The sequence below is a fragment of the Phocoena sinus genome, chromosome 10, assembly GCF_008692025.1.
Source record: "Phocoena sinus isolate mPhoSin1 chromosome 10, mPhoSin1.pri, whole genome shotgun sequence".
Lineage (NCBI taxonomy): Eukaryota > Metazoa > Chordata > Mammalia > Artiodactyla > Phocoenidae > Phocoena > Phocoena sinus.
This window is the reverse complement of record NC_045772.1, coordinates 10517407-10542471: the sequence shown is the minus strand read 5'-3', so window position 1 is coordinate 10542471 and position 25065 is coordinate 10517407. Positions and strand designations below refer to the sequence as shown.

General features: G+C 54.1%; 1 protein-coding gene across 5 annotated transcripts in view; it reads left to right on the top strand.

Moving 5' to 3' along the window:
* TRIOBP (TRIO and F-actin binding protein) overlaps nucleotides 1–25065 on the top strand; it is a 65669-nt gene that overhangs the window by 1072 nt on the left and 39532 nt on the right. For 3 of the 5 annotated variants that reach the window (XM_032647119.1, XM_032647122.1, XM_032647123.1), the window contains exons 2-9: nucleotides 291–353; nucleotides 6193–6616; nucleotides 7114–7243; nucleotides 8193–8353; nucleotides 13420–13559; nucleotides 15063–15252; nucleotides 16714–16882; nucleotides 22338–24687. In XM_032647119.1, the coding sequence (XP_032503010.1) occupies nucleotides 8240–8353; nucleotides 13420–13559; nucleotides 15063–15252; nucleotides 16714–16882; nucleotides 22338–24687 (2963 nt within the window). In that variant the 5' untranslated portion in view covers nucleotides 291–353; nucleotides 6193–6616; nucleotides 7114–7243; nucleotides 8193–8239. Of the gene's footprint in view, nucleotides 1–290; nucleotides 354–6192; nucleotides 6617–6896; nucleotides 7244–8192; nucleotides 8354–13419; nucleotides 13560–15062; nucleotides 15253–16713; nucleotides 16883–22337; nucleotides 24688–25065 lie in introns of all 5 variants that reach the window. The other 2 variants (XM_032647121.1, XM_032647120.1) reach the window with 2 other exon arrangements.

Below are 25065 nucleotides of genomic sequence, written 5' to 3'. Positions count from 1 at the left end.
CGTGCTTGGGGTGGGGCGACTTGCCCCGTTCGGCTTCCTCTATCCAGGGCAGAGGGCAGAGCTTGTACAAGCTGTCCAGGTGGTTCTGGTACTTGCCCCGGGGCAGTGAGTCTTTCCCTCACAGCCCCTTGTGATCAGGAGCAGAGATGAGCCCGGGGAATTCGCACACACAGCCGGGCTGGGGTTTGAGTCCTGGCTCAGCCGCTGGCCCACTGTGTGAGCTCCTCACTGCTGACTTCACTGGGACTGTTTCCCCATGTGTGAGATGTCATAAGACACCTATCTCGCAGGCCTGCCTGGAGGCTGAAGGGAGACCACGTGCATGAACCTCTTCCCACGGCTGACTTTCCCAGGTTTGTCTTCCGTGTGTGCGTGGCTGCCGCTGAGACACCATGCCGGGCTCTCTTCTCCACCCCCAATGACATAGGATGTTTTACAACTCACACCTACATTTGTAATGTTTACTAGTATTAAGTTCTCATCCACTTTCTCCCACGTGTGCCCTCGGAAACCAGCAGACCAAGGAAATTGAATCATGGTAATTTTTGCCAATCCTAAGATTGAAAGTGATAGAGTCAGAACTCTCTGGAGAACTTGTCTTTTCTCTCTGTGTTCTACCTGGATTCTTCCTGTCGCTCCCCATCCTGTGGGCCCTGTGGTTTGGGACCTCTAGGAGGTTAATCAGGGAAGATTAGATTTAGCTACATATAATATGAAACAAGATTTTAAAATAACTGGCTTATGTAAGAGGAATTCTCAGGTTAACAAAGATGGAAGGTAGCTAGCCTGGAGTGGAGATGGCAGGCTTTTAGCTTTTTGTTTTTTCCATTTTCAACACATGGGTTCCACCTCGTGGTCCAAGATGACTGCCTGAGCTTCAGCCATCATATCTGCCCCTCAGCTGCAGGAAGGAGGAAGGGATGAAGGTCAGGGCCCTCCTTTTAGGAACACTTGATGCTTGTGCTATTAGACAGGTGGCAAAGGCTTAGGGCAGGAGGAAGAGGGAGCTCCCAGTTGCAGGGAAGGCTGGGGTCCGTGGTCTGTTCTGGAAAACCTTGTACCCACTAAGAATTGGGCATTGCGTTACTAACGGGAGAATTGGTATTGGGGTGCAAGCAGCAGATTCTCACACCGGAGCCAAATATGTAAAGGGCTGTCCAGAGGAGATCCAACTGTGGAACTAAAGCCATAGCAGACACTCATCCAGATGTTCCTGTTACCGCACTGAACTTCCCAGATGGGTCAGGCCTGTGCTAGTAAAACAAGGAGCAATGGCCATGGTTACTGGGAGCCAGGCGTCTGCTCAGTAGAGGAAAGAACTCTCCTAATAGGATCCGTTTTGGGGTGGCCTGATTCTCCCCCGGGGGCTGAGGTGAGCAGGCCGGGTGGAGCTGCCCGCCAGCGCCTGAAACTGAGGAGGGGAGGGATTTGATGTTAAGCCTCAGCTTCCTTCCTCTCCAAAAACCCCTTGACCTTGATATTCCCTAGACTTGAGCTGTTGCCCTCCCTTTAGCTATGTGGAGGACTCTGGGGAGGGGTTCCCAATTCATCCTGAGCTTGGAGGGCTCACTGCCTGCTCTTTTGTGAGCAGGTCCATCTTAGAAAAGCCCTCCTGGGACTTCGTTGTTGGTCCAGTGGTGGTTAGGACTCCGTGCTCCCAATGCAGGAGGCCCGGTTCGATCCCTGGTCGGGGAAATAGATCCTGAACGCTGCAACAAAACTAAGAGATCCCACTTGCCGCAACTAAGACCCAGCACAGCCAAATAAATAGTTATTAAAGAAAAAGAAAAAAGAAAAGCCGTCCTGTTCTGAGCAAACATCTGCCTCCTCCAGATGCCAGAGAAGCCCTTTAGGTGTTTGCACTCTGCCCTCCGCCTTTCTCACCTCGGCTCTGAGCTGCCTCCTTTGGGAAGCCTCCCCTGATACCTGGCAATCAGTCATTTCTCCATCTGGGCTCCTGGGATACTTTGCGTTTCTTTCTTTTAAACACTGAACGTATTATAACCTGGTTACCTCTTTCCCCCCAGCCAGGCCCTGAGCTTTCTGAATGGGAAGTTGTGTCGGTCATTTCTGTGTTTCTGCTCTTGAAACAAGACCTGAATCGCTGTAGGTTTTTGGCCAGTCCTGGCTGGATTACACTGGACCCATTCCCCCTCCTCACAGGTGTTCCCACGTAACCCTTGAAATAATCTTTTTCAGATTTTCTTGGCCCTAGTGCCATTCTTTCCTGTCTGCAAGTTTCCGAATCTAGTTTTTTCTCCTGATCGCCACAACCATCTCCCGTGGGCCCTTGCTGAAACCTTCCCTGTCCAGTGAGCTTTGCCCTCTCCCTTCCCCCTTAGCCATAATGATTGGCACATAACCAAAAGAAGGAGGATGGAAAACAAATTTACCAAGCACCTCCAATGTGCCAGTGATGACATTAACTCAACAACAGCACTGTGAAGTGGGTACTAGCTCCATTCGACAGTTGAGAAAACTGAGTCTCAGGTTAAGTTACATCAAAAGTTACCCTGTTACAGATAATAAGACATGATCCTCAGGTCTCATGAGGGAGACAGACACATAGAGATCACCCTGGAGGTCGGTTCAATAAAGTATAGGCCCAGGGGCCACAGAACAGAGAGGAGGCAACATTGAAAGGAATCTTGGAAGATGGCTTGGCCAGGTGGATGGGAGAGGGGATGGGCAGGCCGAGAGCCCTTGGTGAGCAAAGGTGGGGGAGGGGTGGTCAGAGGAGAGGCGAAAGCTGCAGAGGCTGGCAGGGACCAGACCCTTAAGGGCCTCAGATACTGAGCTAAGGATCTGGACCCTTATCTTGGGGCAGCGGGAGCCTCCGATGTGGGAGTGGGGGTTGAGCCTGGGGAGAGTCAGAGTCAGGGATTCATTTGAGAGAAATCTCCCTGGTGGCAGCGTCAGGGTGCACCAGGGGGGCTGGAAGCTCCAAGACCCTCCAGCAATAATCCAGGGGAGGGTTGGGTAGACGCTCCTCTCATGCAGGCACCGTGTGCTCTCTCAAGTGTTTACTGAGCACCGGTAGGGAAGTGCTTAGTAAAGCACCAGTATTGGGTGGTTAGCACTGGGGATACACTGGTGAGCAAGACAGGGTGGTCCGTGCCCTCCAGGGACTTACAGTCCCTGAGCTGTTTCTATAGGGACAGAGAGGAGGAGAGATGATAACATTTTTTGAGCACTCACTGTATACCAGTCACTCTTTACCTGGTTCAACTCACTGAGTTCTCACCATAACCCCACAGGGTAGGGAATTCCATTAAGCCCATTTTGCAGGTGAGGCACATTGAGATGCCCCCCAACCCTACCCTGATGTCCTCCAGGACACTGTTTTAGCTGAGTTCTAACTGCTCACTGTCTCTCAGTTGGAGCTGGGATTTAAGCTGAGGGTCATCTCTGGCTGGGTGCATGTACATCTCCAGGGAAGGATCAAGAAGGTAGATATACCCAAGCCATGGGTCCTTCCGCAAAGAAATAAGTTACACCCTAGATACCAACATTAACACTGCCGGACTAGCTGAACAAACCCAAAGAAACGGGAGGCGGAGATCCAGGATCTTACCTCCAGGGGGCGCCACTCACGTGGTCGACAATGTGAAAGACACCCCAGGAACAACGGGAGTCTTGCACAGGAGCCCGGCAGAGTGAGCCCTCACTTAAGGCTGGGGAAGCCAGGGAGGGCTTCCTGGAGGGGGTGGGCATTTAAGCCATAACTAAAGGATGAAAATCTGTGATTTACCATTTCAGAGACACTGCATAAAAGAGAAGTCCTGAGGATTAGTTTGATTTGACTCACATAATGTTTAAAAACAATTTGACTTAGCCATATTTAAAATTTTTTTGAGGTTTTATATAAAAGTTCAGATTTCCAGCTTCAGCTTCTGCAGGCTTTGGATCACCAATTTACAGGGTAGGTAGCTTTGGGCTGGAGCCAGCCCTGACGACCGCTTTAGAGACTTATACCTTCCAGCCCCTGCTCCACTGGGTCACAGCCCCCTGCATCACCACCTTGCCTGCCCAGACCATGTGACACTCCAACAGGCCTGTGAGCCCGGAGGCCTGGGATGACCCTTCCCGCTTGATCAGTGAGGAAACTGAGGCTCAGGTGGGTAGAGTGGGATTAGAACTGTCACTTACTGTTCTGCTTCCCCAAATCTCTGAAGAGGTATGTCTGCGCCGAGGGGAAGGGCGTGAGCCAAGGGGTGGAGGTGAGCAGGCACAGACTCTTCAGGGAGCAGAAAGGGGAATGGGAGGCTGGGGCTAAATGGTGACAAGTGGGACGCTGCCCTGGCTGCCACCATTATGCCCTGAGCCATCCCACAGAACTCAAGAGTGTGTTTTCAGACCAGGCACTGTCATCGAGGGTCTGGGTAGTTTTGGGCAACTTGCTTGAGTCTTGAGTTTCCCATCTGTACAATGGGGTTGTAGCTGCCCTTCCCATCACAGGGATGAAGGTACCACTGTCGCCCACAGGAGGGGGCTCCCTCCAACAGACCCCTTCACTCGTCCCAACACACCCTTGGCTCACAGGCCCCCTTCAGGACCCTGGCTACTGCCCAACCCCGATCCCCCCACCGCAACTGTTTTCCCTGCCCTGGAGGAATGCAACCAGGTAGCTCCAGAGCTGCGGAGAGCACTCAGGACAGCCCACCAATCCCACCCACTGACTCTCCCCCTCACCTCCTTATTCTTTCCCCTCCAGCCTCACTGCTTCTTTCCCCTCAGCCTGAAATGCTTTTCCCAGGACCTGCAGGGTCACTGCCACGTCTTCTCCAGGTCTTTGCTTAAAGGTCGCCATCTCAGAGAGGCCATCGCCGACCACCTTATTTATTTATTTTTTAATGTTTAACATTTTCCAAATTATTTTTGGCTTTTTTTAATGTTAAGTAAGAAATAGAGCCATTGGAATTGTTTTATTGACTAAATATATATGTGTATATATATGAGATCCAGCTGTAAATACTTCCTGACCACCTTATTTAAAAAGTAATGCTCTTGGGCTTCCCTGGTGGCGCAGTGGTTGAGTCCGCCTGCCGATGTAGGGCACATGGGTTCGTGCCCCGGTCCGGGAAGATCCCGCATGCCGCGGAGCGGCTGGGTCCGTGAGCCATGGCCGCTGAGCCTGAGCGTCCGGAGCCTGTGCTCCGCAATGGGAGAGGCCACAATGGTGAGAGGCCCACGTACCGCAAAAAAAAAAAATAATGCTCTCCCCACACCAGCCACTTCCAACCCCCCAACCCCTTCATTTTTCTCCTTAGCACCTATCACCAGCCGACATACTCCATGTATTGCTTCTTTATCTTGTTTGGGATCTGATCTGTTTGTCTCCACTAGAATGTAAGTGCCACAAAAATAGGAGGTTCGCTCTTTTGTTCACTGATGTGTCCTCAGCACACACAACAGACAAAGTAGGGGCTCTGTAAGTATTGAATGAATTGAAGTGTCAGGAGTGCCACGCTGAGTTGGCCCCAGATTTTACTGGTTGGTGGGGGCTAGAGAGCTGGGGCCATACCCAGAGTTTCAAACTCAAACCAAGCACCCACCCACCCCCTGACTCAGAGAGGTCAAGTAACTGCCTCAGGATCCCATGGCCTCACTACAAGTGCTAGAGCCTCGCTGCTCCCTGTATTGCTTACGGTAATTGGGACTGGGCAGAAAAATCATTATCGTTGTTATGAAGGTGTGCTTTCACCCACTCCGTCCTGTGCCAGGATGACCTGTTCAGGGGTCTGTCTCTCCCCCTGGTCAGTGGGCTCCCCCTTTCAGAAGGAGCCACGTTTTATTCATGTTACCATATCCCTGGTGCCTAGCACAGGCCTGGCATGTACCAGGTACCTGTGAATGTCTGAACTAGTGAATGAGGATGCTCTGTATTGGCCAGTGGAGTCCAGACACACCAGGGTTTTAGTCTTGGCTCTGCCACTTACTAGCTGGGTGACACTGGCGAATTAGTTCATCTGATCCTAGTTGCTGTGAAATGAGGATCTTGGTACTTAATCCTTCAGGTTACTACGTCCTCATAGATGTAAAGATTTTGGAATAGAAGCTGGCATAGTGCAGAATGTTAGCTTAGAAAAGAAGGAGCTTTGCATTTTGTGAGTGAGCTCCACATCAGTGGAAGTGTGCAAATGGATGTGCAAATGGTCGAAAACCCCTGGGCATTTCATTTCATCCTCACAGGTACTACTGCCACCTCCATTTTACAGATAAGAAAATTGAGACGCAGAGCCAAAGCCAGCCTAGGAGACTGTGGCGGGAACGAACCGAAGGGAGAGAGATTAAAAAGAGCCAGAACCGCCAGTGCCAGCCCTTTCAAGAACCCCCTGGGAACCCTGCCACTGCTGCTCTGGCTGAGCGTGCGGCGGGTCTGGCACTCTGAGGCGTCGGGGCGTCGCCCGCCTCCGCCCCGCCCCTTGTCCTCGGGTTGGCCAATCCCAAGGTCTTCATGTAAATGAAGCACCTAGAAAGAGCCTATGCGAGAGCGGCAGGGGCGTGGTCTTCGTCCACCTTCCAGGCAACGTTCTGATTCATTGTTAAAATAGAAAGGCTGTGACCCCTGGCACCTCACCCCAGCACCCCCTTGTGTGTGGAAACCCGAGCCGAGGTTAGTACCGCGAGCGGAAAGGTTGAGAGGGAGGAAAGGCTAGTGGGAAAAGGTAGAGGGCTGAGGGACACGAGGAGGGACTGTCTGACTAGCTGGATGGAGGGAGGTCCAGGGGTCCATTCCCCGGGTGGGGCATGCATGTCCGCTGAAGGTTTTTCATTGTTATATCCACACCTAAAGTGCATTTTAGAGAAGGATTCTGCCAATTGGTTGGGGGTGGGAGGGGGAAGCGGGAGCAGTGAGGGGCATGTGTATAAGAGCACCCCACACCCGCCCACAGGGGATTAAGCTGCTTTCTCAGTCGGAGGCGTTGCTCCTTTATGTGGCGGGATTGGGAAGGAACCGCCCAGGCTGGGCAGGACGGATGCCTACTCTCTGCACTACTGGGAACAGGGAACGACGCAGGGAGATAACAGCTCGGGGAGAATTGGAGACCCCGGGGCCACTGAAGTGCCAGTGGTGCCCCCAACCTCCACCGTGCCCTGCCACTTCCTCAGGTTTGGTGGTGAAGGAGCCAGGAATCTTCTCCCTGGTTGCCCCAGGGGAGGATGTGAAATTCCCCAGCTCTCTGCCAAGATTGGCAACTAAGGCCAGATCCCCTGCGACGCTTTGGAGGAAACTCGACAGGTATGAGCAGACGACCTGGGGTCACAGTAAGGTGCATGTGTGTTTGGGGATATGGATTCCTCTCACCCCACCCCGCTTGCTGGGGTGAGGAGAGCATCTTCAAGTCACTCTTCTGACGGGGCTCCCCCGCCCCGCCAGGGCATGGGGTTGGAGCCCTCAGTGGCGCCCAGAGGAAGAGCCCTGTGCTCAGCACAACACCAGGGGTTCTCTTTGGCTGAGCTCTTCCAGACTTGCAGAGTGACCTTATGTTGTTCACTTTCATCCATGATTTTGTTCTCAGTTCTGAAAATACCTGGCTGGCCACTTGCCTCACTCTCAGGGTTTCCCAAGGGACCTGTGTGAGTTGGCAGTGTGATCCAGTGTCCCTCACGCCCACCTCTGAGAGGATGGGGAGGCACAAAGACTGGGTTTGAATCCAGTTCAGCCACTGGGCCTTTGAACAAGTTATGGAATCTCTGTGAGACTTAGTTGCCTCATCTGAAATTATCATTAATTTTATCTACAGTGCAGGATAACTGTAAGGCAAGGGTACTCAAACTTTGGGGTGCATTGGAATCGCCTAGGAGACATGTATAAAATGCATTGTGTAAATGCTTTGTATAAGTGCCTCGCCTCCAGAGATTCTGGCTGGGTGGATCAGGGAAGGAACTGGGGATATGCATTTTATGAGCAGCTCAGCTGAGTCTAATGCAGGGTCCTCAAAATACACTTTGAGCAACACTGCAGTAATGACTAGAAATCACATGTCAAATGTTTGGCAGAGTGCCTGGTGCTTAGGAGGTGCTTAATGAGTGTTTGTTGAGTGAATAAGTGAACAGGTGAAAGAATTGATGGATAACCTCATTTCCTTGGTCCTTGGCGGTCTGGGGGCAAGCTGGGGCTGGAGTCCGGGTGGGCTGCCAGCCAGTCAGCTGGTCTTTGCCTCCCCCCGACCCCTAATTCTTCCCAGGCCCCACCATCGGATTGCAGGAGCTGCCCTGGCCTGATTCAACTGATATGGAGGGGTTAGCTGGGAATGCCCCCTGTGACCACTTTGAAGCTAATGTGCTTGCCCAGAGATGCTGTCAAAACTGCTTCCACCCTGAGGAGGCCCACAGAGCAAGGCATCAGGTAGGCAGGCTTTCCTGAGTGGTGGTTTGGGACAGGGGAGTCTGTGATGGGGGTGCCTGGCTGGGCCACTAACTTGCAGCTGAACTCAGACACTGACCTTCCTTGTGGTCAGAGCCTCAGTTTTCCCAGTCTGTACAATGAGGTGGTGGGACCATGTTAATGCTTCCCAAATGCCAGTTATTCTCCTCCTGCTCTTATGATTTTTTTGCCAAGCCTCATATAAGCTATTACTTACCGTACTGTCCATTAAATCAATACGCATTTTTTCACTTATATTAAAACAAAACTTTACATCACCACCACAAATAGAAAACTAGAATCATATCCTTTATATAGAAGGTTCAAAGGAAAGAATAAAAGAGGGAAAAAAAACCAACCCAGAAATGTCACTAAATTCTAACTAGAAAGTGTTGTCAGCTAAAGGTTCTGAGCCTGAGCCCTGCTGTCTCTCTGTTAAAAAGGGAGATTGGTAGGTGTTAGCCATTAAAGATACACACATCCACTGGAGACTTTCTCCTTGAAGGTACTGAAGGAGTAAAAGGGGAGGCATTTTCTCACTTTGTGATGGATGAGGTTTCAGGCTAAGCCCTGGTCCAAGTAAACCCAGAGCTATGAGAAGCACGGGACTGTGAGTCTCCAAGGGCGCTGCAGCCTTGACCCCCTCATGGCTCTGTGTCATTCTCAGTGAGACTTGAGGCTCCCCTTGAGCCTGGCCGCCATCTCCATGCAGGCATTAGCCTCTAAGAGGTGGCCATTATAAGGTAGTTGCTGTTCAGCTTTGGAGCCAAGCAGACCAGAGTTCCAGTCCTAGGTTTGCCATTTACCGCTGTGTGACCTTGGGTCATTGACTGCTCTGGTTTCACTCTCCTAATGGGTAAAGTGGGGCAACAAGTCTTCTCACCCAGGGCATCTGGCCCTGCTTAGCCCAAGTCACATGTGCCTAATTCGATACACATTCGTTTCCTTTCTTCCTCCTTCCCGACCAGAAAAGTCAACCTGGGAGATTCTTTTCTACCTGTCCTGATACCTCCAAAAACAGCTCCCCTACCCTCACCCCCAAGTTCAGGGAACAGTTGCCTGAAATCCCTTTGAGTCCATCTCCCATGCAAATGACCTTCTCCCGATGGGTGGGGAGATGGCAAGCCTGGAACAGGAGGAGAAGCTTGGATTCAGACAGGTCTGAGTTCTAGTCTCAGTCCCACCACTTCCCAGTTGAGACCCTGGGCCAGCTCATGTGTTCACATATATTGAATCGGTGCTTAAAATGTGCCAGGCATTATGCTAAATATTGGGGAAACAGTGACAAATAGAACAGACACAGTTCCTGGTTCATGGGCTTGTAGTCTAGCAAGAGAAATGGAGACTAAGAAAGTAATCACGCAAATAATTTTTTAATCATGGTTGTGATAAATGTTGTAAAGGAACTGCAAGTGGCATGAGGGTAAATGATAGGGCATTCGGGGAATGTTTCTCGAAGGAAATGATACTTTAACTGCTTGGTAAGGGCTATGAGGGCATCACCAGTGAAGCTGGGGTAAGAGGAGTGGAAGGGAACAATAAGTGCAAAGCCCCTGAGGCAGAAAGGAGGAGACACACTGGAGGGTGGAGAGAAGCCAAGGATGGAGAATGGGGTGGGGGCTGGGTCTCACCGGCCTGTGGGGACTTGTGGACATGCTGAGAACCTTGGACTTTTTCCTGAGAGGCATGGGGAGCCACTAAAGATTTTAAACAGGGGAGTGATGTGATCAGATTTGCATTTTCAAAAGTCACTCTGACTGCAGGACAGAGAATGGACAGCAGGGAGTGAGCGTGAACAAGGTGACCAATGAGGAAAAAGTGCAATTACTCATATCAGAGGTGACAGAGACTTTTTTTTTAATTAACTAATTTTATTTTGGCTGCACTGGGTCTTCATTGCGGCACGCGGGCTTCTCTAGTTGTGGCGCGAGGGCTTAGCTGCGGTATGTGGGATTTTAGTTCCCCAGCCAGGGATTGAACCCAGGCCCCCTGCATTGGGAGCATGGAGTCTTAACCACTGGAGTACCAGGGAAGTCCCTGATGCTGGAGATTTTGACATGGAGACAAATGGACACATTTCAGAACTAACTGAATAGGAGAATCTAAAGGATTTGGTAAATGAGTAACGTGGAGAGGCTGGAACATGGCTGACTGCTGTGTTATTTTCTGAGGCAGAGTTCTTGGAATGGGAGGCCCGTTTGGAGTTGTTTGGGGTGGTGAGTGGGAGTTGCCTGGGGGACACACTGGAGATGAGAGGAGTTTACTTAATATGAGGCGCTCAGGAGCCAGACCTCTGCGGGAGATAGAGGCTTTCAGGTCATCAGGATCTGGCGCTGATGACGGTCCTGCTCATGGATGAACAGTTTCAAACGCGTAGAGTCCCAAAATCTGTGTGTTAAAAAAGCATCCCCCAGCCAGATCCTTAATTACACTCCAGCACACACTCATCCCTGAGGGGCCTGATAAAGGTATCACCTGGGGCTAGAGCCAGTTCTGACATCGTCACCTATGTTAGAAAATGCAGGGACTTCCCTGGTGGCGCAGTGGTTAAGAATCTGCCTGCCAATGCAGGGGACATGGGTTCGAGCCCTGGTCCGGGAAGATCCCACATGCCGTGGAGCAACTAAGCCCGTGAGCCACAACTACTGAGCCCATATGCCACAACTACTGAAGCCTGCGCGCCTAGAGCCCGTGCTCCACAAGAGAAGCCACCGCAATGAGAAGCCTGCGCACCGCGTTGAAGAATAGCCCCTGCTCACCGAAACTAGAGAAAGCCCGCACGCAGCAACGAAGACCCAATGCAGCCAAAAATAAATAAATAAATAAATAAATTTGAGAAAGAAAGAAAGAAAGAAAGAAAATGCAGAAAGGGCCCCAGGTCACAGAGCAAACCTTTCCCAGAAGCTTGCTCCAGCTCCCCATGATCCTGGGCTCTGGATGCATCTCTGCTCTGCTCTCAGCTGAGTCTCCCAGGCTGGGAGGTGTGAGGAGACCTTATCCCTGGAAATCACACAGCCTAGACCAGGTCATGGCCAGGTTCTGGTTGGAGCGGGGAGGGTCTTGCTGTATGCCAGGCCCCACACATTCCTTTTCAATGCATCTATTCTTAAGTGTCTTTAACATTTTATTGACTTAACGCTAATAAAATTCTATTGAATGTTTTTACATTATTTATTATATTTAAGATGTACAGACCTGGTGGTGTTCTAAGCCCTTTTACTCATATTAACTCATTTAATTCTCATAACACCCCTAGGGAGTGGGTCCATTAATCACCTCCGTTTTGTAGATGAGGAAACCAGGCTCAGAGAGGGAAGTCACTGGGCTGAGGTCACCCAGCTGGGAAGTGGAGGCGCCAGGATTGGGCCTGATGACTGTCTGAGGCCAGAGCCCGTGCTGACCCGCCAGACAGGAAATCAGAGCTGGGGATTAGTTGCTGGGCCTACTCGTGTGGATGGTGGGTAGTGACGGGGGCTGGAGGTGAAGGCAGGGAGGAGGTACCACGACAGGCTGGGGCTCCTGCCGGGCCCAGCTGGGCTGGGACCCCTCGATGATGCCCAGAGTGCCGCTCCCTCCTTATTCACGCGGCAAGGTCCCCAGGGTAGCCAAGGCGCCAGGCCGGGCTGCAGATCTGACACCTCCCGCTATGGAGCGCTGATCAGAATCTGGCTCCCGGGCAGGGGGCGAAACTGAATCCAGAAGGGCCTTCCTTCTCTGGCTTGGATGGTGCGGCAGACACCCCAGCCCCACTCCTTGGCACTGCCCAGGTCCCAGAGTGGCGGCCTTCTTGGAACCCGGAGACTCTGTGCCCACCCCAGGGCTGCGGCCAGGCTGTGGCCTCCGCCCCGGTTCTGGGCTCCAAGGTCCCCAGGGAGCCCGGGCCCAGGCCCCCGCCCGGCCCCGCTCTCAGGTGAGCCTCGAGGATCGGGTTCCTGCGGTTTCATGTCCTGCATTGTTCTTGGCTGGGCCCCGGCTTATGAAACAGTAATGAGGGGCCCCTGCTCCCGCAGCCGGCCCCTCTAAGGTTTCCACTGCCTCGGCTGCCGCCACCTCGGCCCAGAGTCGGGGCCTGGGAGGGCAGCAGCGTGGGGGCCTGAGTTGGAGCCCCCCGGGTACGAGGGTGCTGACAGCCGCCAGCCGCCACTGCCGGAGCCCGCCGCCCAGGTAATCCGAGAGGAGGCGGGGTGCAGGGTGCCGTGGCCGCTGTCCCCCTCACCCGGGGGAGGGCCCTGCCACCCTGGGAGGTGGGGAGGAATGGGGGGGCCTTCCCGGAGGCGAGCAGCCGTTCCCCCGGGTGAGCCCAGCACCAGCCTTTGCAGGTGTGGCCCTGCTCAGGGCAGGAGGGAGAGAGAAACCCTCAGCCAGCTCGGGGGCCCTGACCCCAACCCCTGGAGCCTTGACCTTCCAGCCCTGGAGCCCCCTGGCCCTCCTTTAGGAGCGCACATCTCTCCTTTTCTCCAAGGTCTCCCTTCCCAGCTCCTCCTCCCTCAGACTACCTCTTCCTGCCTCAAACATTTTCCTTCATCCTCCGGACTAGCTTAATGCTCCCTCTCCCTCCTCATCCTTGAGTTCTGGCAACAGAAGACCCTTTTGGATCCTTTAGTGCACTTCACATCCTCAGGCACAGACTCATACCTATGTGCCGACACACACGTGCTTGCTTGTGTACACAAGTCAGGTGGGTATGCTAATGCGTGTTTATAAACACGTATAAATAAACGTACATGCACTTACGCAAACACACACATCAGTGTACCCACCAGACATGCATACACATGCGTGCACATGCGCATACTTGCACACACGCAGGAATTTATACGAACACATACCTGTAGACGTGCGCATGCACATAACCTGCACCTCTGCCAGCCCCCAGCTTGGGTCCCAAGGAGCACTTCCAGGCTGATGGACAGCTCTCCCTGAGAAGTGGAGATCCCAGGAGGAGCTGTCTGGAGACTCTTCCACACCGCCTGGTGGGGGGAGGGGCTGCACAGGGGGAGGGGAGCCCCCACGTGGGCGACGAGCTGCCTCCTCTCCGACTGTCTCAGGAGCCCGGGAGCCCTCCAAGTGCTGAGGCGCCCTACTGCGACCTGCCGCGCCGCCCAGCCGCCCCTGAGGACCCGCTCGGTGCCTCGACCTCCAACTGCCAGTCTGTGGTGGGTTCGGGCCTTGGGCCAGGGCCTGAAAGGTAGGTAGAGCCCTGGGGCCTGAGGAGGGGTCCCCAGGGTTGGATGCCCACACCCATCCCACCCCACACCCCTTCTTGATGGCAGCCTCCGTCTGTGATGGCTGCTGTCGTGGGTCACATGGTCAGTCCACTCGGCCTGGGTACAGGCAGCAGTGGGCATGTTCCATGGGCCCTAGCTCAGGGGATGGAGCAGCGTGCACCCACCCTGCAGTGGGCATGGCCCACAGCCCACTCACATTTCCTGGTTCCCTTTGCACTGCTTTAAAAGATTAAACAGTCTCAGCACCCAGGGGCGCTTTTTATCACCCACCTACCTGACCATGCACTGCCCCTAGGCTCTGGAATTCCCTCCACCCCAGGGCCTGAGTTGGACCGAAGTCCCTCTTTGGGGCCATGGTGCCTTGGGAGGACATGGCTGAGGATCTAGAGACCTGGGTTCCAGCTTCAGCTCCTTTCCTGATGGGCTGTGGGACCTTGGGCAAGTTATTCCCTCTTTTTATACCTCAGTTTCCCTGTTTAAAAAAGAAGAGGGATTGAATCAAACCAGCATTGTTTTGCGAACATGTGTTCCTCATAGGTAGGCATTATTTTACAAAAAAACAAAAAAACAGCTCTGCCATCAAATATGTTTCAGAAAGTCTGGTATAAACAAATTGGAATATTGTTTTTGCAGGACTTGTCAGAGCTTTTAGTTTGCTAGCAGGCACTGTGCTTTTGGGTGGGGAAGGTAGGAGAAGAGTGTAATATGTCTCAAACTTATTTGACCACAGACCTCTTTTAAGGGTCATCACTCATTTCTGTCCCATAGGCCAATTTGTGGGTCACTCTTTTTTTTTTTAATTTTAGAATTTTATTTATTTTTTATACAGCAGGTTCTTATTAGTTATCCATTTTATACATATTAGTGTATATACGTCAATCCCAATCTCCCAGTTCATCACACCTCCCCACCACTTTCCCCCCTTGGTGTCCATTGTGGGTCACTTTTTGGGGATACTGCCAGCTCTAACCTACTGGCTTCTTTAAAGCAGGGCTTTCTCTACAGCTCCCTCCCTCGGCATCCAGACCGGTGGCCCTGTCACTGCCCCTGGAGCCCTGCTCCCTCTCAAAGCCCCCTATTAGCCCAGCGTGATTCTGTCTTAGTCTTACAGAGCTTGGGGTCCTCTCTCCTGCTCCAGTAACATGGTGGGGGTTGAGGCCACAGCCCTGGTTCACAGTGCATCTCTGCCTTTTCCTAGCTCTGTGACCTTGGCCAGTCCCTTGACCTCTCTGAGCCTCAGTTTCTTCATCTGTAAAATGGGAATCTTTACACTCACTTCGAAGGGAGGCTGTTGGAGCTAAACGAGGCAGCCCACGTGAAGGGCAGAACACAGGCAGCCCTCGGTGTTAGCTCCCTCCTCCACTCAAAAGTGAGGTGTGTGTGCACCTGGGTGGTGGTGGGGTGTTACTCCTTAATTCCCATCACTTTGAGGGAAAAAGTCATGGGTCTGTCTCCTCTCCCAGGGGCCCATCAACAGGGCTCCCTGCAGAGGGCCTCACAGCCACCCCCAGGAGCCAGGAACCCGAGGCAGCACCCTACCTGGAGGGCCTGGCCTCCTCCCTCTGCGGCAACTTCAACGAGAGCCCTGACTCTGGTACCAGCTCCAGCCCTGACTGCGAAGCCCCTGATGATACCAGCGACTCGTCTTCCGTGGTGAGAGGGGGGCGGGAGGCCAGGGCAAGAGCAGGTGTCTGCCCCTGGGCCAGCCCTGGGGTCCCACGCAAACCCCCAGACGGGGCTGAGCCTCTCACAACAGGGAATGGGGCCGAGGTCCTCTGGAGCCTTAGCCAGCATGTTGGGCTGCCCCAGACCCTGCACCTGGGAGGGACCGGGGGCTCTGCAGGGCCAGCCCAGGGGGCTGAGGGTCTGGCTCTGAGAAGATGGAGGCAGGTGTTTCAGTTGACAGGGAGCTCGTGCATCATCAACGGGCTCCAGCTGCCAAAAACTCTCAGTTCACGGAGGGCCAGGATGTTGGGTGTGGTATCCAGATCAGGAGTGGGACTGGACCTAGGCCCTGCCCTGGTCACCCACTGCTAAGCCCCATGGCCAGCCCTGGCATAGATATCCGAGGGTCAGAGGAAAGGGAGCAGGCTGTAGGGCCTGGCAAGGGCTGGGGGCTATTTAGCCAGGAGAAGAGGAGACTCAGGGGAACTTCTTGGGACATGCGACCCTCAAAGTGTTGTCCCGGGACAGAAGAGGCAGGCTATCCAGGAGACCCCAGGGGAAAGTGATAAGATTCAGAATAAAACGATCCAGCCCTAAAAGCATTGTCTCAGGAAGGCTCACCACCCCACTCTGAGGTGGAGAGTTTTATGTCCCTGTTTTGGGGCAATAAATCTGAGGCTTAAAGAAGGGAAGTGACTTACTTGAGGCCACACATCTGGGAAGTGGTGGGGCTAGACTTTAGGGGTTTTTTTGTTATTATAAATTTATTTATTTATTTATTTTTGGCTGCATTGGGTCTGTTGCTGCGCGCGGGCTTTCTCTAGTTTTGTTGAACGGGGGCTACTCTTCAATGTGGTGTGTGGGCTTCTTATTGCTGTGGCTTCTCTTGTTGCAGAGCACGGGCTCTAGGCGCGTGGTAGCTTCAGTAGTTGTGGCATGCGGGCTCAGTAGCTGTGGTGCACGGGCTTAGTTGCTCCGCGGCATGTGGGATCTTCCCGGACCCGGGCTCGAACCCGTGTCCCTTGCATTGGCAGGAGGATTCTTAACCACCGCGCCACCAGGAAAGCCCCTGGGGCTAGACTTTGAACTTACCTACTTCTCTCTGGATCCTGGGGGTATCTCTGGGGCAGGGACCGCCATTTGAAGGCCCTCCTACCACACAGAGTCTGACTACCCTGGATTCAAGTCCCCTCCCATATAAACCATTTCCCAGCTGTGTGACTTTGGGCAAGTTCTTAGCACCAAGGGATATACCTACTGCACAGGGTTGATTGAACCTTCACTGAGTTCACACCTTCCAAGAGCCCAGCACAGTCCTGAGCATACAGCAGGTGCTCTTGCAATGTCAATTCCCTTTCCTTCCATCTATCCATCTCATGCTGGGAGTGTAGGCCCTGGGCTCTCTCTCCTTGCTCTCCAAACAGGCTTTCTCCTCCCCTTCCCTGGCAGGACTGGGACACTGTTGAGAGGCAAGAGGAGGCCCCCAGTGGGGACAAGTTCACCGTGATGATCCCACGGAAGCCACAGGAGGGGCCAAGGGCTGACAGTGCCCGAAGGGCTCCTCCTCTCCTCACCCGGTCCCCTGTAGGAGGAGACACTGCAGGCCAGAGAAAGGAGGGTGAGTACCTTCTTCCAGGCCAGGTTGGTCCCTGTGACCACAGGTGTGGTGATGGCCAGGGGCCTGGGAACCAGATAACCATTTCTCTGGCCACGTGGGCCCCTGGGTACATCTTACTTTGACAGCTTGAGTCTTAATAACAGTAACGGTCCCCATATAATTATGGGGCAGGCAATGTGCCATGCAATCTGCTTTAAATACATCATCTTGCAACTGGTGGGTCAGGATCTTCAGGTTGCAAGTGATGGAAACTGGCTGAGTAAAAGTCTAGAGGAATGCCTTCGGGCATGGCTGGACCCAGGTGTGCAAATGGCATCAGAAATCTGGTGTCTGCTCTTCTCTCTTCATTCTCAGATCCTCCCCTGATGGTGGCAGGATGAGTAGCAGCGGTATCAGGCTGTATCCTACCTAATTTTCAACTCCCACAGTAAGCGGGCACAATCTTCCCGATAGATATAGCTAAAGTCCCAGGAAGGGTTCTCCCTGGGACCCAGCATGGGTCATGTGCCCAACCTGGAGATCAGGGATGGGATCAACCCCCTGTTCAAACTTCATGGTCTGAGAGTGGAAGAGAGGAGATGGCCCAAAGGAAATCAAGGAGGTGTTGTTTCCAGAGAAAGGCAGAAGGCTGCTGGTCAGGCCAAGCCCACAGATGCCCATGACACTGGTCAGCGTCTCGCTGGTATGTGAACCCAGGATGCTGGACCCCCAAAGTTTGGGCCCTCCATCACTACTGCACTGTGTTGCCTCCTGGTCTGTGTCTTCAGCATCATCAGGATTTAGAGATATGGGGCGGGGCATCCATGTCCTAACCCCAGAAGGCAGTCTTGGCTTCCTACGGCTCCTGTAGCATTCAGTCATCAAACACATGAGCACTCACCATGTGTAAGACCTGATGCTAGATACCTTGGGCATTCAGGAAGAGCCAGACATGGTCCCTGCCCCGAAAAGCTCATCATCTAGTAAAGCAAACAGATGGGAGATGACAAACAGCAGCTCAGGACAGAGGAAGGGCAGAAACAGCTGTGCGGGGTTGTGAGAAGGGCTGGGGGTGGGGGTCGGGGTAGGTCCGGGGTCCAGGGAGAAAGAGCTTCATTCCAGCCAAGGAAGGACTCAGAGGAACACCTTTTGGACGTGGCACTGTATCTGAGGAAACAGCTGGGTAAAGGCATGGAGGTGTGAAAAGGGAGTATCCTGGTATGCACAGCTTTAGCAGAGACGGTGGTATATAGCTGGGCCAGACCATGCGGGGCCTCAAGAGTCTAGCCAAGGAGTCTGGACTTTCTTTTGTAAGTAGCAGGGAGCCACAGGAGGTTTTTGCGAATGGGAGCGATGTAATTGGTCCTGTGCCTTAAGAATTTCACTAGGGCAAGGTGTGAAGGATGAACTGAAGCAGGGCGAGGCAGTTTAAGAGACTGTTGCAGCCACTGTAGTGATAACTGGTTTAGGCATGAATCGCCGACTGATGCTGAATTCCTGGGTGAAGGGTTGTCAGGGAACAGTATATTCACACGGTCTCAGAGTATCGCCCCTCGGATTACATATCGATTACAGAGGGAAAAGGCACCCTTAAGGATGGGAAGATCTGGCAGACACCACCTTAACCAAGTGGCCGCTCAGCATCCCAGCATGGGGCAAACTGGCCAGGTGCCCCCATGTGTTGCACGGGGGAGGACATGGCATCTTTTCCAAGTCCAAGAGAGTGGGAACTGATTTTTGGACAGTTAGACAGGAGGCTGTGAGAGCAAGTGTTGCGTGGACAGGGAGGGCCTCTCTGGGGAGGCGACATTGTAGCTGAGATCTAAGTTCAGAAACAGAAGGAAGAGCCATTGCAGAGCCTTAAGGAGTGGGCAGAGGTGGCAGGTTCGCGGAGAGAAGAAAGACGGGGTGATAGGAGCATGTGGAGTGTAGGAGAAGGGGGTGCAGAGGAGACCGGTGTTGGGGGCCACCAGTAACCTGACCCTCCCTCCCAACCTGTTCCTCCTCCAATCTGTTCTATGTCACCACCCATCCGGAGGCTCAGGTCCCAAATCTCGTGTTATCCCGATTCCTCTTTCCTCACCTTTTACATCCAATCAGCAGCAACTCTGGTCAGCACCTCCAAAACACACCCCAAATATGTCTCCTTTTTGCCATCTTTACCACTGCTCCCCGACCAAACCAGGGGTTATTGCCACAGCGCCTTCAGATCTCCTGTTTCTGCCAGGCCCCTTTAGTCCATTCTGCCCCCAGCAGCTGAGCCATCCTTTAAAAACATTCATCAGATCTTGTCAGCACCCCAGTCTCCACTGCCCTGCCCCATCAGGCCCTGGGGAGAGTGTGTATGGGAAGAAGCACCTCCCCAGTGCGAATGGCCTGAGAGCTGATGGGGTTTTGTACTAAATCCCTGCTTTCTTGCTCTTAAACACAGGGGCCGTGGGGTGGGGGGACCCTCACTATGTGACCTGCTTGATCAAAGGCAGTCACCACTGTCTGCCTGGCGGCAGGTTCCCAAATGCAGCAGGAGGCCACGGCCTGGGGGGAATTAGCCAAGTCCAAGATGCTGGGAATGCCTTGACATCCCTCTCGGGGCACCTCTCAGTTTGCAGACACACTCCATGGGGCAGGCTGTGCCGAGCCCGGCTTGCTGAGGGACAAAACACAGATGCCCTAGAACATCTGCATAGCCTGCCCTGTGTGCTCACTAAGGGGGCTGCAGGAATGAAGTCAGATCCTGGGTGGGCCAGGCGCCAAGGGATGCTTGTGATGGGTGGGAAAGGGAAGAAACCGGGGCTGGGGGTGCTGACCCAGCTGTGAGCCACTGGGAGTGGTGGTAAACGCCATCTCAGCCAGTGCACATGCTCAGAGGGTGGGAAGACTCCAGGACGAGGTGCAACTCAGAGCTGGAAGGTGGTGGCACGATATTATTGCTCACTTATGGTGTGCTAGACACTTTCCTAAGCCCAGTAGACACAGTAGTAAACAAGAAGGCGAGGCCCCTACCCACAGGGCACTGGGAGGCCGGTGGGGGCAGGCAGAGCCTTGCCAGACATGGGAAATGCCTGGATTTTATTCCAAGTGCAGATGGGAGCCCCTGAAGTTTTTGCCTTTTTTTTTTTTTGCGGTACACGGGCCTCTCACTGCTGTGGCCTCTCCCGACGCGGAGCACAGGCTCCGGACGCGCAGGCTCAGCGGCCATGGCTCACGGGCCCAGCCGCTCCGCGGACGTGGGATCTTCCCGGACCGGGACACGAACCCGCATCCCCTGCATCGGCAGGCGGACTCCCAACCACTGCGCCACCAGGGAAGCCCTGCATTTTTAAAAATCTTTTAGAAGAGTTGCAAGGATAGTACAGAGAGTTTCCATTATACCGCTTACCCGGGTTTTCCCAGTGTTGACATCTTACATAACCATAGCCCTATTATCAAAATTAAGAAATTAATACTGGTAACAATACTACTGACTAAACTACAGTCAGTAGTTTGGATTCACCGTTTTTCCACAAATGTCCCTTTTATGTTGCAGGATCCAATCCAGGATCCCACATTGTGTTTAGTTACCGTGTCTTTCAGTTTTCTCCCATCTGTGACAGCTTTTCGTCTCTCCTTGTAAGCAGGGGTGATCTAGCTAGATTTGCTTTTGGAAAGGATCTCCCTGGATGGGTGTGATGACCTTGGGCCCAGAGTGCACATTGTTGGGGGGCTATTGCAACCATCCAGGTGAGAAAGGAGGGTAGCTGAGAGCGGGGAGGTGGGAAGAGGTGAATGAGAGGAGCGTGCAGATTTGGAACATCGTGGGGCATCAGACCATCACGCAACCACAAGGCAAATTTTTTTTTTGGCCGAATCGCTGGCTTGCGGGATCCTAGATCCCAGTCTCGGCGGTGAAAGCGCCGAGTCCCAACCCCTGGACCGCCAGGGAATTCCCAACAGCGCTCTGTGCGTGGTTCCAGTTCCTCGATGGGTGCTGGAAACTCAAGACTTCAGTGACACCAGCTCAGAGAGTTTGGAGGAGGCAGAGGTTTCAAAGTGTGAGAAGAGGGTTTCTTTTTTTTTGGCCGCGTTGCGTGGCCTGTGGGATCTCAGTTCCCCCACCAGGGACTGAGCCCTGGGCCAAGGCAGTAAAAGTGCAGAATCCCAACCACTAGGCCATCAGGCAACTCCCCAGAGAAGAGGGACTCTTAAGTGCGGACTTTAATGAATGCAGTCGTGGCTCCTTCAAGACACGGCCACAAGACCTGTTACTTCTCTCCTGAAGTACCAGCCCAGGGACATGCACACAGCTGGTGGCCACCACGTGCTTGGTGACCAAGGGACTGAGGGGGGTGTAGGGTGACACCATGATCATGGCGGCCCCTTCACGGGGATGGGAGTTGTGAGGGGGTCACTGATTAGCGAAGTTACATGAATCCCTTAGATCAGGGCTTCTTAAACTAACGTGCATGCGGATCACCTGGGACCCTTATTAACACGTGATTCTGATGCAGTGCACCCCGGGTGCACCTGAGATTCTGCATTTCTCAGCAAACCCCCGGGTGAGGCCAATGCTGCTGGTTCACAAAAGGAACTTTTTAGAGCGATCACACAAGTCTCACTGGAAGAGAGGGGAGAATTTCTCGGAACCCAGTTGCAGGAAGTAGAACAGAAATGAAAATTTGTTGGTAGCTGCTATTCGATCTAGCTCTCCCTCTCTGGGGTCACACAGGCTATTTTATGCTTCTTTCTTTCTTTTTCTTTTCTTTAAAGGTTTTTTGATGTGAACTATTTTTTTTTTTTTTTTTTTGCGGTACGTTGGCCTCTCATTGTTGTGGCCTCTCCCGTTGCGGAGCGCAGGCTCAGCGGCCATGGCTCACAGGCCCAGCCGCTCCACGGCATGTGGGATCTTCCCGGACCAGGGCACGAACCCGTGTCCCCTGCATCGGCAGGCGGACTCCCAACCACCGCGCCACCAGGGAAGCCCAATGTGGACTATTTTTAAAGTCTTTATTAAATTTGTTATAAGATTGCTTCTGTTTTATGTTCTGGTTTTTTGACCGCAAGTCATGTGGGGTCTTAGCTCCTCGACCAGGGATTGAACCCGCACCCCCTGCATTGGAAGGCGAAGTCTTAACCACTGGACGGCCAGGGAAGTCCCTCACAGACTATTTTCAAAACTGCTCTTTACGAGTTTGCCTCTTTTCTAACTTGTTCGTGAACCCCCAGACTATGTGACCTTCGGCTCTAGAGCCCACCCCACTTTGACCGAGTCATCCTGGTTTTCAATTTCAAATTCCTGACCTCAGCTTGAGAGTGGCATCTAAGCCCTCCTCCAATCTGTTGCTCAGAGGCGTGGAGTTGTGTGATAGGGAAAGTGGGTCCTCTAAGGAGACAGTGTGGGGTCTGCCCCAACCATCTGTCCCAGGGGACAAAGGAAGGTAGGCTGTGGGAGCTGCCTAGACCTCTGCCTTTACCTTGAACCTACCTCTTCTCTCTCTAGGCTCTGGTGGTGGGAACCGAAGCGCCGGACAACACTGGGCGAAGCTCCGGGGAGAAAGTGGGTACTTCTTGGAGCGGCACCGGTCGGCGCTGACCCCGGTCTCTCCCGCGACACCACAGAGTGGTCCTCGAAGTGCCACCCCCCAGGCTTCCTCTCTCCATCGCTCTGCTTCCACACAACTCGATACCTCCCGAGCCTCCTCTCCCCCCCGAATTGCCCAACGGGACAACCCTAGAACCTCATCCACCCAGCAGGACACCCCCAGGACCTCTTCCACACAGCGGAACACCCCCAGAGCATCCTCTCCCTCAAGAGTTGCCCAACGGGATAACCCCAGAACCTCGTCCACCCAACAGGACACCCCTAGGGCCTCTTCCACGCAACAGAACACCCCCAGAGCATCCTCTCCCTCAAGAGTCGCCCAACGGGACAACCCCAGAACCTCGTCCACCCAACAGGACACCCCCAAGACCTCTTCCACACAGCGGAACACCCCCAGAGCATCCTCTCCCTCAAGAGTTGCCCAACGGGATAACCCCAGAACCTCGTCCACCCAACAGGACACCCCCAAGACCTCTTCCACACAGCGGAACACCCCCAGAGCATCCTCTCCCTCAAGAGTCGCCCAACGGGATAACCCCAGAACCTCGTCCACCCAACAGGACACCCCTAGGGCCTCTTCCACGCAACAGAACACCCCCAGAGCATCCTCTCCCTCAAGAGTCGCCCAACGGGACAACCCCAGAACCTCGTCCACCCAACGAAATAATCCTCAAGTTTCCTTTACCCCCAGAGCCACCCAACAAGACAACTCCAGAGCCTCTTCTACCCAACAGGACAGCCCTCAAGCTCCTGCCCCTACTTGTACTCCCCAGCGGGACAACCCCAGACCTTCTTGTATTCAACAGAACACTCCCAGAACCTCTTCTACCCAAAGGGACAACCCCAAAACCTCTTGTGCCCAACGGGACAATCCCAAATCCTCTTCCTCACGGCGGGAAAACCCAGGAAGCTCCTCCTCTCAGGGCTGCACCCAAAGGGACAATCCCGGACCTTCCTCTCCCCATCGTTCCTCTCAGCGGAACAATCCCAGGAATTCCTCTCCCCATCGTACTAACAAAGACATTCCATGGGCCTCCTTTCCCCTCCGGCCAACCCAGGGTGATGGCCCCCGAACCTCTTCCCCATCTCGCTCCAAGCAAAGTGAAGTTCCCTGGGCATCCATTGCCCTCCGGCCAACCCAAAGCGACAGGCCTCAGACCTCATCTCCCATCAGACCAGCTCAGCGTGACTCACCCCAGCGCTCCTCCAGCCCCACCCAGCACAACTCACCATCCCGGGCCACTTCCTCCTCCCACCCGCCAGGCCACCACAGTGCCTCCCGGACCTCCTCGCCTCTGCACCCTGCTACCCGCGGTGCACCCCAGACCTCTCCGGAGCCCTCCCAGCCCCCCTGCCCTGTGTGCATTGGGCACCGGGATGCCCCTCGAGCCTCCTCGCCTCCTCGCTATTTGCAGCATGACCCCTTTCCCTTCTTCCCAGACCCCCACGCATCTGAGAGTGAATCGCCCCACCATGACCCCCCTTATATGCCCCCAGCCGTATGCATTGGACACCGGGATGCCCCTCGGGCTTCCTCACCCCCCCGCCACACCCAATTTGACCCCTTTCCCTTCCTCCCAGACACGTCAGATGCTGAGAACCAGTCCGCCCAGCACGAGCCTCCTCAGTTCCCCCCCACTGTGTGTATCGGGCACCGTGACGCACCCCGGGCCTCCTCCCCGCCGCGCCAAGCCCCAGAGCCCTCCCTCTTGTTCCAGGATCTCCCCAGGGCCAGCACCGAGAGCCTTGTCCCCTCCACAGACTCTCTGCACGAGCGCCTCCACATCCCCAGCCCTGTGTGCATTGGGCACCGTGATGCACCCTCCTTCTCGTCCCCGCCCCGCCAGGCCCCCGAGCCCTCCCTCTTCTTCCAGGACCCCACTGGGACTAGCATGGAGAGCCTGGTCCCCTCCACCGACTCTCTGCGTGGCTCCCCAGTGCTGCCCCCTCAAGTGTGCATAGGGCACCGGGATGCCCCTCGAGCCTCCTCTCCACCCCGCCACCCACCCAGTGACCTAGCGCTCCTGGCACCCTCACCTCCGCCAGGCAGCTCGGGGGGCTCCCGGGGCTCGGCACCCCCGGGTGAGACCAGGCACAACTTGGAGAGGGAGGAATACACCGTGCTGGCCGACCTGCCCCCACCCAGGAGGCTGGCGCAGAGGGAGCCAGGGCCCCAGTGCAGCAACGGGGGCCGCACCCGCAGCCCTGGCCGCGCAGAGGTGGAGCGCCTCTTCGGGCAAGAGCGCAGGTGAGCCCAGGGCTGGGGCAGCCAGGTGGGCTGGGGCGGAGGCTCGGCGGCGGCAGGACAGGTAAAAGGTTCACAGGCTTAGGTTCCAAACCAGGAAAGTGTTTAGACCCCCGCCCTGCCGCTTACTGGCTATGTGACCTTAGGCAAATCACTTCACCTGTTTCCACACCTTAGGAGTTGTTTTTGACAATTAAGTGATATTGTGCATAGCCTAGCGGGTAAGAGCGAAGACCAGGGTCAGGCAGGCTGGGTTCAAATCCTGGGTCAACGCCATTCACCAACTGGTGTGATGTGGTAAAGTGATTTAATCTACCTGAGCCTCAGTTTCCTCATCTGTAAAATTAGAACATTAGTACATTAATTTAAATGAGGTTAAAT